This window comes from Anguilla rostrata, chromosome 4 (assembly GCF_018555375.3).
Source record: "Anguilla rostrata isolate EN2019 chromosome 4, ASM1855537v3, whole genome shotgun sequence".
In the NCBI taxonomy this organism is placed as follows: Eukaryota; Metazoa; Chordata; class Actinopteri; order Anguilliformes; family Anguillidae; genus Anguilla; species Anguilla rostrata.
In genome coordinates, this window is record NC_057936.1 from 17,154,147 (window position 1) to 17,169,649 (window position 15,503).

General features: G+C 41.1%; 1 protein-coding gene across 2 annotated transcripts in view; it reads right to left on the reverse strand.

Moving 5' to 3' along the window:
* Positions 1-1,037: 1,037 nt before the first annotated feature.
* The window catches only part of LOC135252663 (nuclear receptor-binding protein 2-like), a 47,550-nt gene continuing 33,084 nt past the window's right edge, over positions 1,038-15,503 (reverse strand). Inside the window, exons 4-18 of one of the 2 annotated variants that reach the window (XM_064331003.1) lie at positions 15,330-15,419; positions 12,219-12,259; positions 10,548-10,642; positions 10,073-10,096; positions 9,247-9,333; positions 8,362-8,414; positions 7,566-7,661; positions 6,836-6,968; positions 6,374-6,476; positions 6,243-6,293; positions 5,931-6,066; positions 5,581-5,634; positions 5,036-5,099; positions 4,335-4,390; positions 1,038-3,755 (exon numbers count right to left, since the gene is read on the reverse strand). In XM_064331003.1, the coding sequence (XP_064187073.1) occupies positions 3,657-3,755; positions 4,335-4,390; positions 5,036-5,099; positions 5,581-5,634; positions 5,931-6,066; positions 6,243-6,293; positions 6,374-6,476; positions 6,836-6,968; positions 7,566-7,661; positions 8,362-8,414; positions 9,247-9,333; positions 10,073-10,096; positions 10,548-10,642; positions 12,219-12,259; positions 15,330-15,419 (1,182 nt within the window). In that variant the 3' untranslated portion in view covers positions 1,038-3,656. Of the gene's footprint in view, positions 3,756-4,334; positions 4,391-5,035; positions 5,100-5,580; positions 5,635-5,930; positions 6,067-6,242; positions 6,294-6,373; positions 6,477-6,835; positions 6,969-7,565; positions 7,662-8,361; positions 8,418-9,246; positions 9,334-10,072; positions 10,097-10,547; positions 10,643-12,218; positions 12,260-15,329; positions 15,420-15,503 lie in introns of both variants that reach the window. The other variant, XM_064331002.1, reaches the window with a different exon arrangement.

Below are 15,503 nucleotides of genomic sequence, written 5' to 3' on the forward strand. Positions count from 1 at the left end.
CATAGGAACAGAGTTCAGTGGCTGTATCAGTGGTAAAACAGGAGGGCAATTTTTCGAGGGCTTTTACTTAACGCTACTTTGTGTTTCTGACTTGGCCAGTAGACATTCTACTTCACTTAAAGGTTATTTATTCACATTTCCATCAGTTATGCCCCCAATTAATTCCAGATTACACTTACGATTTTGCCATTATGTTGTTAGTCTGCATCAGTCTACGTTTCTGAGATTTCATAATTAAATATGCTCAGAAAGAGAGGCTAACGCACTACATTAGTATTAGTTTAATCTGTAGAAATCGCAAATTTACAAGTCCAATAATTGGGTAGCTATCCTACCTGGTTGCGGGAATGTCGGGACAAGTTAGCTACCACTGTGTAGGATATCCGTTGTCTAGCTGAGGAATACTGCATGGCAATGCTTAGGCTATTAAAATAAGGCATGTTTGTCTTTCTTCAAAAGGTAGTATAGTGTTGAGTGCATGTTTCACCTGAGCACGCAGGTGGCTGTCCTAAAACACGCATGGTTCACATATTAGTGTGCACATACGGAATAATTTAAGATAAAAAGGAAAATGGTGATTTGAAAAGATTTAGGCTGTTTGATTTAAAGAATGCTTAAGAAATAAAGGGGGGAAATGTTTAGTTGAACATGCGAATAATTTCTAAACATCATGTTACAAATGTTACACTTACAAACATGTTAGTAGAACGAGGGGACATAAATGGAAATTAACAAACGTTAAATTCCGTATAGACATTAGGAATAATGTTTTAACGCAGAGTGTGGTCAATGTGTGGAATAGCCAGTCAGATCACGTAGTAGAGACAGAAACTCTGGGGATTATCAAGACCAGGCTTGGTACGGCGTTTGATACCATCAGAGCACTAGGTACTAGACAGGAAAATGGCGAGCATTGTTCGGCTGAATGGCCTGTTCTCGTCATTATGTTATGTGCTTGGTCAAGGTCGGCATTATGGTCGAAACTGTACACATCCATAAGGCACATGTAAAGACTCAATAACATCACGTTTCTGAGATGGGTTCCAATCTTAGAGTTTTATTAACGTGATCACTATAATTATTGTACAATATCTTACATAAAATGGACAAAACAAGGCAGAACCTGCTTATTACTAGGAGCCCACATTCATTCAACAGACTCCAGTGAGGGGGAGGGATGGTGGCAAGCAAACAAATGGACGGACAGGTATACATTATTGTTCTTCTGATTCTGTACATTCACTTACTTTATCAGTTATTGGTAATCATCAGTGTGACAGATGGCTGTCTATCAGTGACTAAGGCATTCTTCAAAAGCTCATGGACCAGTTGCAGCTATCTAAACAAAGAGCAAAGTTATCTCACAGAGAAGCCTGGCTCTTGATGTTTGTGGGGTTGACTGCATACATGGAGTAAAGTATCAGCCCTCTCCCTCTTAGTTGTGCGTCAGAGTTGAGGCAGCACACCATACAGTTACACTCAGTTTCAGTTAAAATGCACCAGTTTCAACAACATCATTCAGATATTTATATCTAACAACATGCAGATGCATTGGCATAACTTAGGGATTCAATCAGAAACATGTAAAAAAAAAAAAAAAATAGATAACTTTGATTATCACAGAGCAGGTATCTGGAAGAAGGGTGAATTTTAATGGGATTATAGTTTCACAGACGGGGTGGTCACAAAAAAGGTAAAAGTTAAATTAAGGTTTGCATACTGAAAGAAAGACCATAGACATATCAGCAACATGATAAGAATATCTCTTTTCCAAGTAGTTTTCCTGAACTTCCCTTTCCTCCTTCCTAGAATAAACCATTAACACCTAATTCTCTTTTCTGATATATTGGGCTGGGGGAGGAGGCAGTGGTTCCACAGTATGGTGAGAGTGATGATAAACACCCAAATCATGTCTGATGCAATATCTATGAGTGTGTTTTTACAATTGATACGTTCCTCCAGTACATAATGATGCTATCTTCCTTGGCGCAGTTTTCTGTCCTCTCAGTACCTCCCGCTCTCACACTGACTGACACAGACCCTGTCTCCTGCTACAGATAATTTGAAATCCTATCCAACCTCCTTTTACTTTGTTTTGTTTTTTTGAACTCTGAGTTACTGTTTATAGATTCTGCATAGAAATAGCATTTCTAGTGTGCTTTGACTTTAAATACAATGTTCAGATATACAGGCAAGTGGCCATATTGAGAGAGTCATTGGTAAAAGTTACATGCAATGCTTTTTGTAGGACATAAGGTACTGTGACTTTTAGACATTGTCAATAAAATACAAGTAAAAACAGTTTTACATGATTAAATCTTTCAGCCACTCAGGTATTTCAATATATTTAGTACCTGAAAACACTCAGAGAATCATGGTCGTGTTAAGAAAGGTTTGTCATAGCTGAATACTAGCTGTTGGTGGAAGAGACTTGCAATTAGCAATGTTTTTCTGGGAATAAATATAGCAGTCGGCCTGCGATAGGAAAAATGTGGAGGGAAGCGAGCTGGATATTAGCTGCGCAGAGAGAATGAGAACTTTAGTAACACTATGTCCTCACAGAGGCACTTTTTCATACTGCAGCAAAATTATGGTGCCCTTGCAACATACAGCTAGTGTTTAGTGTGTGATTTTACTGCTTGAAATATTTTCCATCCCAGCATGCAGTTGTTAATTGGCATGTCCACCGTACATAAGTTATGGAAACTCTAGAATGTGCTTTCTGCACAGTTTAAATATGTGCACAGCTGCCATGGCAGGCACTTTTCAAACCTTTGGGTACCATACAGTCTTCTGGGGGCGAAACCATCCAGAAAAAAAAAAACAAAGAGACCAGCGGATCACTCAGAACATACAAAGGCACTCATACTTGCACAGAAGGTATGCACACACACAATCTTCATTGCAGAGCACACAGTCTAGAAACTGGGGTTGGATCATATGACCGCTGACAAGGATGAACAGCACAGGAGCTACTAATTTGAGCTAGCCATTCATCATTAGCAGTGTATATTGGAAAATGTATTATTAATGGCTTCTAAGAACATAAATAATTGCTAACAGTTTAACATTTTTATTTTAAATAATACATTAATAGTCTGGAACGTAGGAACTATGTATCTTTAGGACTTGAAGCACAGATGGATGTTCTGTTTGCCCAACTTCTGGTTTCACTTCCATAGCTATTTGTGCGTTGCTACAAACTTCCCCATTAAATGTACCTCTCTGACAAGCAGCGACTTTGGCTCTTCCAGAGGCAAAATGGCAACAAGGGAGTGGGTAAGTCACAAAGGCATAGACCTCAAGGCAAAACATAGCACTTTCACCCCAAGAACAGGAGGGTTTACCAACATGGAAACTTGACTTCTGCAGCATTGGGTGATAGCTGGAGATGGGCACAACCACATCCTCCAACAGGAAGCAGCCGCTTTGCTTTATGGAATGGTTCTCGAGGCTGTGCTCGGGTGCCTTCGTCTTCATCCTGGTTTGTTAAACTCTTCATGGGTGCCATGTGGTGGGTGTGAACCTCACCATTTGGCTGCTACATCCTGGCCATGAGATCTACCGTAGGGCCCTCTTTCTCTCATCTTTCAGCCTCCACTTGCGTCTTCCAAATCCCCTGTGTGGGCTTTTGTTTGCTGTGGCCCTCCCACCCTTTAGTGCATCATAACCATTGCCCCCGAGGAACCAGGTGTAATGCCCCTGTGTTTGCACAGCTCGTCCTCGAGGAACATTGCCAGCTTGTCACAATCCTCCTGTGGGACAAAGCGACAGGGAAGAGAGGGACATCAACACAACTTCTGCATCTCTCCTGCTGCATTGCCAGCACACCAGCAATATTCCATCAATTCTAACTTCTCTGCCACATCGGGACCTAAGAATCAGATAGTTCCATCTTCTAAAATAACAGTTCCATCTTCTAAAATAACTTCTAAGATTTCTGGAATATTTCACCTTAAAACATTCACACTGAAGTGTTCAGTGGTACACCGAACTGCCACAAAAAAATGTAGCATCACCCATGACAATGCACAGTAGTTGTTTTGTACCAAAAGTCTCAATAGGCATCAGTGGCAAGGCAATAGTTTATATTGTTTATTTGACCAGTTTAACTGCTGGAGGATTAAACTTGACAGAATTTCAATGGAAACAAAAATGTTTTTGGTGACTTCAGCTTCAAGGATTTTCAAGGACCAAGGGAATCCTGGTGGTTTTCCAAAGACTTTCCCATGCAAGTATTATTCAAGTCCAGATCTAAATAACTCATTTACCATAAGGCATCAGGGAGGCATGGCTGCTGGCCATACTCAGTGACAGTACTCAGTCCCACTTACCTCACTGATGAAGGCATAGTGAACCAGTTCATTGGCTAAGTCCTTGGAGTTGTCAGCTGAAACACACCCACACAGATACTAATGAGAAACTCCTCAGGTACATGTCTCCACCTACATAGAATGGTGCATATGCCCTACACACCATATAGGATTTTAAATAAGATCTTTTAGACTGAAATTATTTCATATTTCACACAGTGTGCATCGTTTCATCACATACAAAAAAGAAATTTGCTGCTGAAATTGAAAAATGTACAGGGTCATCCATCTCATCAAGTTGGATCAATGATTTTTTGTCCTGTGTGATTCACAAGATGGATATTACCCATTACAAACACTGAGATGATGAAGACACAGAGGATGACAGAGAATGAGCTGAATCCTTTTGACTCCTGAAGTTCTTTTTGAAAACCAATCATTACTGCCACATAAATATATGATCTCATTTGTTATGACAGATAGAAAGCGGGAAGCTTACGATGCCAAGAGAAACGCAGCCAACCGAGGAAGGAGAAAGGCATATTACACTATGGAAGGACATGCATCCAGTTGCAAATTACCACACAGCCAAAAGGTGGCACTGTTACGGTAGTTATTTTACCAAAAGCGGTGGACATTTTCTGGTACCACTTAATATGTTGGCTGAATGCACTGTCTTTGAATTTCAAATCCATCCAAGAGATTGACTGCACAGAACTTACTGGGCAGTATGTCACAGCTGAGTTGCCGGTGAAGCTTGTCATCCATCTTCAGGAACAGAGAAAGCTACAGGCAAATTGGGAAACAGGCAAACCAACGATTATCATGTAGCCAGCTAAACTGGACAGGGTTCCAGTCAAGTGTAATGTAGTTGGGTGGATAAGCCAAATGAAGAAGTATGTGGTTTCCAGTAACCTTGACTAAGAAAATATGAAACTCTGCTTGCTCATATTTGAGTTGATATGGATCTTCTCAAGAACACTTATACCTGTATAATAAGTTTATTTTATTAATAGAGCACTTTTGCAGCAAGAAGCACAAAGTGCTTTACAAAAAGGCCCAATAGTATGAAACCACAAAGGACAATACAGTACAGAAAAAAATAAAGCAGTACAGAATAATAAAGATTAAAAGGAGCGAATCATGTATTATTATCAAGAAACATGTGAAAAGCTATTTTAAAGCCCTTGTCAAATACACTGTCCACAATTTCCATCCCTCTGCTCATGTGCTGTAAGGGTGCAAGGGGAGGTGGAACAGAACTCACATGAGTCCGTGTCCCTTCTTCATTGGACTCCATATTGCAGTGCATCTGCACAACCTGCAATGCACAGTGCAACACAAAGATGGACTGTGGTCAGAGGCAAGCAGGGTAAAACACGATGGGATAGCCAGAGTGGAAGAAAGGCCCACGTTTGGAAAACTGTCCATTGTAAAAATGACATGAATGGCTTTAACTTTCAATGCATATGAGTACAGTGCTCAAGCTTCCCCTGAGACACGAAAACAATGCAAGATGTGAATACCACAAGCAACATATTTTCTCAATCATGCATGTACTCCACTGTCCCCTCCCCTCCTCTTCCCCACCTCCATTCCACTCAACCCCCTCCTCACCCTCCTGGTCTCTGTCTCCTGTGGCTCAGGAGTGGGGGTCTTCACAGTCTCCATGTGCTCCTGGGACAAGGAAAGGGCACGTGGGACAGGGTGGGGGCGTGCAGAGGCGAAGTTCATCAGAGGGTAGATCCCGTTCCTGGGGAGAGAGGAAAGAGCCATGGCATCCCCACTTGCAGTACATGCAGTTTCACTGGTCATCATTCTCACAGAGGGAGCCAAGACCTTTCCACTCACACAACTTTACTCATCATAAGGGCCATGACCTCCCACTGACAGCACACACAACAGTCATTGAAGCAGCCATAAACTTACTTGACATCCTCCAGGAACTTCTCCAGCTCAAGAGGGGAGACATGGGAGTACCTACATGTCAAAGAAAGAGCATGAGATTGGGTCTAGGAAGACATTTCCTGGAAATTTTGTAATAAAGGCTCTGCTCTCACTTCAGCTGCACTCCTGGGCGACCTTTATGTTCGATCTCTGCCATGACACCGTTGGGATCAAAGGACTTAGTCTTTTCCTCCACACAGTTCTCAGGGAGAAGGTCTGTGGGGAGAAATTGAGGTAGGGTTAACAATGGTCCATTGACATGCCTCCTTCATACATAATGAACCCACTCCTCTGATGTCACCACAGACCTGGCTATAAGGAATGCATGAATAAGCTTACTGGGGAATGGGTTGAGGTTCTCTGCTATGAGTCAGCTTGGGCAGGTCGTTGATAGGTCAATGATAGAAAACGATAAAATTTGCATGACCTTACAATCAGAGATCAGGAGAAACCAGTGGGGGCCAAGGGTGCCATTTTAAGCACAGCCAAAGTTGGTAGTCGAGAACAAGAGATAATGCTGAAGTGTGTATAGCATATGTGGGTGCAGTATTTCCTGTGGCTACCTAGGCACTCACATTGGTTGCTGATGAAGCAGTGGGCAGCTAGGAGCTTGAGGGAGTGGACCTCGAAGAGCACACGGTGGAAAAGCAGGTCATGGGCCGTGGGCCTCATCTTGGCTTCATGACGTACACAGGACTGGGTGAACTCCTGCAGCACCAGGGAGGGCAAGATTCAAGCTTAACCCTGGCATTTGCACATTTCCCATCTTTATTAGGGTCTAGCCACTCAATTTCCACAAGCTTATCATGACCACTTAACCATTCATCACTCAAGAACACTTATGATTATTTCCATCCAATGATTCACAAAATCATGCATCTGAAACATTGTCTTGATAAAATAGTTTACTGTAATATTTAATTGAGTGTATCAATGTTTACTCCTCAAAAACATAATTACCGTTTGATGCTTGATTTTTAACTCAATGCAGTTTCTGCAAATAGCACTTAATCATACAAGAAGCACTATACTCTCTGATTGCCTTACATTTATGAGCAACCACTAGCATTTTGTAATTAAAGGTGCAGCATGTAAGTTTTTTTAGAACACTTGTTCATTTGTTCATCTGGCCTCTCTGACTGCCCCAGGCTCTGAAAACAGCCACTTTAAATTTCACAGCGCCTGAATCTTAACAACCAATCCTCTGCAAGGAGGCATATCTTCCTGTCTGTCAATCATGTTGCGTAGTGTGATACAGTCCTTCCCAGAGAGGACAAAGGACAATGAGTGTAACTTGCTGCTCACCCTCATGAGCGGGTCCTCCAGCGACTGCCCAGCATTGGTTATGGCCTCCTTGGACACAACAGCATCTCCATTAGCCTGGATCTCCAACACAGCCATCTGTACCCACAAAGTATTTAACTGAGATCAGAACTGGCACCTCTATTACTCGCTCAATGACATTTCGACAACAGCTAACAACTGTATTTAAAATGTTTAAAATGGAAGTGAACATTTATTCAAGGTGCCCCCCCCCTCCCAGTTTTATGTTACTGCCCTTTTATATTATTTTATACCATAAAATAATATTTGGTGTTTATTCTGTTTTTGGCAAGTCTAGTTCAAATCAATATACTGTTCCACATGTACCTGAATGTAATAAACGTACGATCTTCAGGCTGTCAGGCTAATAAGGCTGCTGAGGTTCAGTATGTTTGTGCAGTGTGTCTGTGTGTACTATGAGTAATGGCAATCTTGCGTATATGTGAGTGTGTGTGCCTCTGACTTGGCCTCCCCTCCTTATGAGTCACATAGAAAGTCAGCTGGGGCCGCATACTGCTGTCTACCTTGGATAAATGTCCCTCAGACGGGCTGTGACTGCCATCTGACCATTCACTTTTCTGGGTCCAGTTTAAAAGCACACATGCTGGACTGCTGGAACCATGTGCTCACAGCTCAATCACACTGTTGGTCTTTAAGGCTTTGTGACCAAGAGGACTTCAAACTGCATTTTCATATTTTGGTGTGTAAGTTTCTCAGCCCATCTAGCCAGCATGAAACTGCAATATCCATATCCTGTCTGCCAGTGGCCATCTCTTACCTCCAGGGCACATATCCCAAAAGAGAAGATGTCGATGGCATAGTCATCTTCAGCTGCTGAAAATAGTAAGTGAAGGACCGCAGATTGGGCCGGTTGTGAAGGGGGGGGGGGGGGGGGGGGGGGGGGGCAGTGGTGAAAGGGTTGAAATAGAGTAATGAAAGAATAGGAAAAATTAAATAGATTACTTGGGTGTCAGAAAGAAAGCTTTTACAGCTGTTACAAAACGCTGTAAAAAAACAGCAGATAGTGTTAAAATCAAAACAATGGTGCCCTACAGAAACACTGATATTTACTCAGATCCTTTGTCTGAGGGACCAAAATGACCTCAATAAAATTTCTACATAGAAAAGCACATAGACAGGTACAACCATCCAGCCCACCAGAACAAGGTAAAATGTTAAACTGAATATTAAAAATTCAAATGTCACTTATTTATCTGGTACAAAGCAAGGACTTATATATGTTGTATGCATGCAACAAAAGATTTTCTGGGCTGATGAAAATGTACAGCGTTTTCCCGGGCATATATGCAGATTTCAACTTTGACAGCTCATATACAACAGGAAGTCTATTTCTCATGCAAATACTATGAACAAGGTCTGTGAGGTTATACAGTTGGCTTGGATCATTGACACTGAGCATGGTTATGTAAGCAACTGATGCACATCATAAAACACATCAGCTGGAGGAAACCTGCAAGGCATTGTCATTTGTTATAACAGCTACTCACAGAACATCTTGTGAACATTTGAGAGAGACACACAGTCAGGCAGGTAAACAGATTGTCCAAGTTCTGCAGGCAGAAAGACTGCCAGGGAGAGTGCCAGATTCAAGCACACACGGTCTAACAGACTGGCAAAAAGGTATACACAGACTGACACTCACAGCCATACTCCGGAGAGAAGAAATGAAGGTTCCTCTGCTCGTCCCGGTTGTGCCGTACTTTACCCTGAACGCCAGCCTCTGGGAACACTGCAAAAGGAGAGACAGTGAAAAATAAAATCTACGTGCTTGAGCAAAAACCTATACGCTCTATAACTCAGTTGCATTAGTTAGTGACTTTCAGAAGAATTTGTCATTGAGTGTAGCATGATCCAAATTAAAGAATCTAAATGACAAAAAGAAAAACAAATAAACTCACAAGAATGCAACATTTAAAGGTCCGTTGTGGACTTTTATACAGATACTTATATATTAGCCATGAGAACAGAGAACAGATTTATCAGACAGTCAGAAATACACACAAACACACTCTGAAAGACCAAGCCCAAACATCCAAAACAACAAATCTGAAGTCAAACAAGATGGAACACACTGCGAAGCACAAAAGTTATGCTGTCGTCCTGCCTAACTGAGCTTCAGTGAAATGCCAAGAGGTATATACATAATTGTGTTTTAAATTTTAATCTAAAGCACTGGTTCTTAAACTTTTTAATAACGGTACACAAATTAGAAATACATTTTAACGTCAGGACCCAACTTAGAAATGTGGTACTTCTCAGGTAACCACCAAATACACAAATAGCATATCGTAGTGGACTACAGACTCATTCCGGGACCCACCTCATACACTTCCTTGTCCAATTTTGGGTCCCACCCCACAGTTTAAGAAACACTGATCTAAAGTAACACTCCCATGTTTTTTGCCATTTGATCATTTTAACCAAGCAGAGTGCTGTACCTAGCAAGCTGCCGAGAAGGTGGTTCTTACCATTGACAAACAGTCTGTGCCAAACTGGAGTCAGGAAAAAGATGGGGAACAGTAAAGAAAACAATTTTAATATAATTTCAGTGATATGCTTTAATTTTAGACAAAAATAGATGAGGATCTAGACAAGAGGATTATGAGTGGACATTATGTCTCCACAATCCAGTCTGGTCATTTCAGTTCACTAGCTTCAGTTAATAACTAATCCTTCTGGCTCACCGAGTGACAGTGTTCTGTTAAGTATAATAACTCCTTCTAGGTTTTCAGCATTTTGCATGGGTAGTCTTAAAAATGTGCAGTACATTTGGTTTCATTGCTTATATTAGACCCTGTTCAGGAGATTCAGCAAGTCACAAATTATTCAAGGGCCACAAGACAGCCGCATTCTTTAAGGGCCAAAAGATACCCATTTCCACTAGTTATACGTCATCCTGATAAAGCCAAAAATGACACAGTAAACATTCTGGTCGTGGCATACCTGAGCCGATTTTAATGAGCCCATTGTGCTGGATGAAGATGGTGTCACAGGTGAGGTTGCCGTGGATGATTGGAGGGTCACAGGAGTGCAGGTAACTGGGAATGACACAGACATTATTGTCAGTATACTTGAAACCACTCCAATAGCATGCACAAGCAACTTTGAATTCACGTACAATGTACACATACAATGTACATGTGCATTCAGGCTCTTTTTCAAGCACATTTCAAAACATGATCTTGACTTCATCAAGACAATAGCAAGTCTTTACCATCAGGTCACTGCCTTACAACAATTACAACAATGTGTAGTGTAAAAAAAAGAAAGCAGAACCACCGGTTTTAGGTGGTTTCAGCGTAATCTGTTCCACTGACAATACAGAATCACAGCCGTTGCTGCCATAAAGTCTCGATAATCATAGGGACAATAAAATACAAATGGCTTAACTCAGGTATTCACTGAACACCACATGAATTTCCGAATAGCGTTAAGATTGTTATTTCTCAACAGGGCAGCTAATGCGCGCACACTGCAGAGCTTCCAGTATGCAGACCTCCCTTTCGAAAAACCACAACATAAATTCAACAGAACTATGGTGAAGGACAGGCTTTCTGGGAACAGGCCAGGCAGGGGAGGATCCATGCAGAAGGGAGCATATAGTCGACAATGTTTTATCAAACGCTTGCAATGATTAAGCTTTATGCTCCATATGTCTAAATAGTGATTAATTTCCAGGGCAGCGGTTTAGCCCTTATCTTGTCTTCATATTTTGCATGCACCTCATGACCACAGGTGCTGTAGACCACAACATTAGCAGCTGCCCTCTTTGCTTGAGATAAGGAACTGTCTGCTCTCAAAATGCAGAGAGACACCTCTCTTCTATGAATCAAAGCTTCAGTTTCAGGTTTACACAAAAAGGTTGGGGCACGACTTGGGTTATTACATAATACATTCTCATCACACTCTAACATCACACTCACACTCTAAGGGTTATACTTACACTGAAAAGTTATGTGCTCATTCACATGATTTAGTATTGACTGGCATATAGCTCCAAGTTTCCATGCTACCCTGATCGATAAATATTGAACTTAGCACACAATAGGCAATCCTTGGATATTGACCCCATTTATATATTTATTGCACGAGCATTTAACAAACTATGTATATTTTATTTTAATTTCATATTTCTTCTAGTGCAGCAGAGTTATTTGTTATTTGTTTGCATTATGATAGAGAACTGCTAGTGATTCAAGTTGGTATTTCAAGTTAGCATATCAATCCCTGTAAGCATGGTACACTTGGACAACTGCCTAACTTTTCTGGGTAGCTAATTAACATATTTGTTTATTTAAGCTTTTCTTCTTTACCTCATTTTTCTACCTATTGGGGTGCCCTAAGTAATGAGCAATAGTCCAGGGAGGTCATACACCATTTTCTGCAAGATAGATTTATCTAATAGAAGATATAATTCGACCTGAAGGTGACATACAGCAGAATGTGGAGCCAATTAAATCCAATATGTGGTGTGAACTGCCATTTCTTGCAAACGATTTACACCTGGTATTTTCTACCTTTTTAACTAAGAGAAAAACAGGTATAAATTGGTGTCAGTCTTGAAAAATCCATATCACTCAACCTTTGTTTCATGCTCACATAGGTTTGCCTTACCTGAGGGCAGAGAGGATTTGTGTACACCACCTCTTCCATGCCTGGAACACAATGAACACAGACAGGCAAAGGTTACTGCACAACCACTTTGTGTTTTGACATATGGGCAACTTCCTTTCTTTACCCCCACATGTGCTATATACAAAATATAGACCTCCGTTAAGGAACAATGCTGTCAAAAGAAACGCGATGTGGCAAAACATGGCTTTTGACTCAACATTCTCCCCTTTCAGCTCATTCACACCCTCCACATATCTTCAGTACTGAGACCTATGGGAGAAAAGTTATCCCCATTTTTTTTCTCGACCAAAATAAGGTAGAACTAAAGTAATGCAGGCTTATTTCCATTTTCCAGATGCTTTAATTGCCAATGCACACGACTACAATATTGTTACTGGAAGCTGCAAAACTGTACAATAATCTGTATTCTAATAAATATAAGCAATATACTGGCAATAAAATGCATGCATTATTATTTACATATTGTGAATAATGTAAAGAAAACACCAATGTAAAGTCGCTTGGGCCTGTGCATTGAGCCACCACCCTTAGATTAAACTGGCTGCTCTCGCCCCATATTTTAAATCGCAGCTGAGCTATGGTCACTCACCTGCTTAGAATTGTGCTTTTAAATACAAACATACTCTCCAATTACACCCTTCCAGCTGCATGCCCACTTCACCTTAGACATTATTGTTCATGAAACATCAGCTTTCTCAAACTGGCATTCTGCCAAATGAGCTCTTCTTTCTAATTCATTGAGGTCTCCTCTCACAGCCATAACAGCAACAATAGCCGCGTTTCCACCGCAGGAACTATACCCCGGAACTAGGAACCTTTTGAGGAACTCAGTGCGTTTCCACCGCAGGAACTAGGGTCTAAATTTAGTTCTGGGGGCTTTGTTTTACCCCCCAAAACGTTCCTGCTCGGGGGGTAGTACTTTCCGAAAGTACAGGAACCTTTTGGGTGGAGCTTGCAGCGCTGAACATTTCTGATTGGTCGAGTACTCGTAGCATTTGTGTTGTATTTATTTTCCGCCATTACCCGCCATGTTTGAAAATATTCAGCGGCAAACCAATTTATTTTCATAATAACTTCAAATCAAACTTGTATATTATGCGGCGCAGTAGCCTACTTTTGGTTATAGCCTGTCAACGTCTTGGAATTATAACGTGTGCTCTTCTGTTCTTTTCTTGCTTTAGTATTCGTTTTATAAAATGCTAGGCATTCGTTCTTGGACAGCATATTAGGCTACGTAGGCTACCAACACATTCAAACGGATTAATTCGGTTGCTGAATATTTTCTTCCGGATTTTCTTTGTTAGCCCGTTGTAATTGACTCAAAACGTTTGATACAGTTATGTGAGGTATGCGGTAGTTCTGCATAATTAACATTGGTGATACAGTACAAGCAAACTGGAAATCACCTTCCGCACTTTTTATCCGGGTAAAATAACAGGTTAATTCTAGTAATCTTCCCTTTAGCTTTTTCAGACTGCCGTAATTTTACTCAATTTTACTGCCATTTTTCAATTCCACGAAAAGACCAGGAAGACTATGGACTAATTTATGGTGCATGGCTCGCATCTGGAGGGCACACTTCGCTGCTCGGCTAGCAGTAACTTCGAAGGAAAGCAAACGGTGGCTGTACCACTACTAAAATTTACATTTTCACGCAAGTCCGAGTTTTCGTTCTATTCTTGTCATTTTGCGATTAGCCTATATGGAATTGACGACGAGAAAGTAATAAAACAGCAAATTGTTTACAACGTGTGCATGTTTTCTGCTGTTAATGAATGTGTTTGAGAGGATATATGAAAATCAATAGGCTAAATACAAAAGTAACCATATATAGTCATTGTTGGTAACCCGTTGTATATAAGTGGAATAAACCCCTCCGGGCTGTCCCGGTTATTAGAAAATAATGTAGGCTACGTCGGTGGTAGTATGGCGTTACAGAAGAAATCATATGACAGATGGACCGACGACAACGTCAGTGGGCTAATTTGCCTAATCTTCGCGGTACTTTAGACCCCGGTGGAGGCTACCGGGCCTGTCCAGCATTTACATGAATGAGCAATTTGCTCATTTAATGGATGATATTCTCATTTATCCAGGTGTTTACATTTTTTGTGAACTAGCTACACTACACGTTCAAAGGATACTGTTCTTTTTGCAGAGCATTGCCATTGAGACATTTCCTTATCTGTAACACCATTTCATACTCTCCAAAATTTTTCAAAGGCAATATTTCACTACAATTTGGAATGGTCAGCTATGCTACACAATTCACAAGCCATGCCACCCACACCATACACCAGGAACACTGCAGCAGACAGACACCATTTTGTCATATTCTTTACTCCCCTATTGTTAAAGTTTTCATTAACAGCGAATCTAAAAAAAATGCCATTTATTTAGACACAAATACCATTTTAGAAAATGGGAACCAATTTTGGAAAATGAATAGCCAGCCAGCCATGAACAGCTAGCCATTGGCAAGGCTGGCTATTAGGTTACCCCTGATGAACTCAGTGCGAACTTTTGGCCATTGCAGTCAGTTACAGTCATGTGTTTGACAAGAGTAGCCACCGTGCAAGGCCTTTCCTTAGAAATAAAAGCCTAGTCAGCCACAAGGGAGATCCGGGAAATACAGAAGGGCTGTCTGAAGCACAGTTTAGTCCAATCACATTAACTTCAAATACGCACCATTTGACCATTTGCAGTGTCTAAGACCGCAGTACCTCCTATCACCACATGGTGCAGACATCACAAGTCTGTGGAGGCAAGGGAGGAGGCAGTGGGATGAAATTCGAGACTTGGCTAATGTAAATAATACCCCTGATCTTTCTGTTTTGAAGAGACGGCTGTAAAAGATTCCTGAATAGCTTCAGTTCCGTAACCTGAAAGAGCCATATCAGCCCAAGTGGTACACTTTCTCATCATATCTGTGTCCTGTACCATGTATGTGCAGAGGGGACAGGTACAGTATTACGTTTCATGATGTGTTAGTTCTTCCATAATATAAATGAAAGGCATAATACAGAAGGCTGTTTTGGCTGAACTGAGGAGGAGACTGAAGCAACTTTCCTCTTTAGGTGATGAGCTTACCTTCACATTCATGGTCTTGTGGTTTTTCTTAGTCTTCTTCAGAAACTGCTTGAGACTGCCTGAAGACATGTACTCTGTGATGAATATCACCTATGACAGAGAGAGAAAGGGAGGGAGACAGGGACATTAGTGCAGACTGTGAATTGGGGACAGGCTTTAAAATTGTGTTGTCTG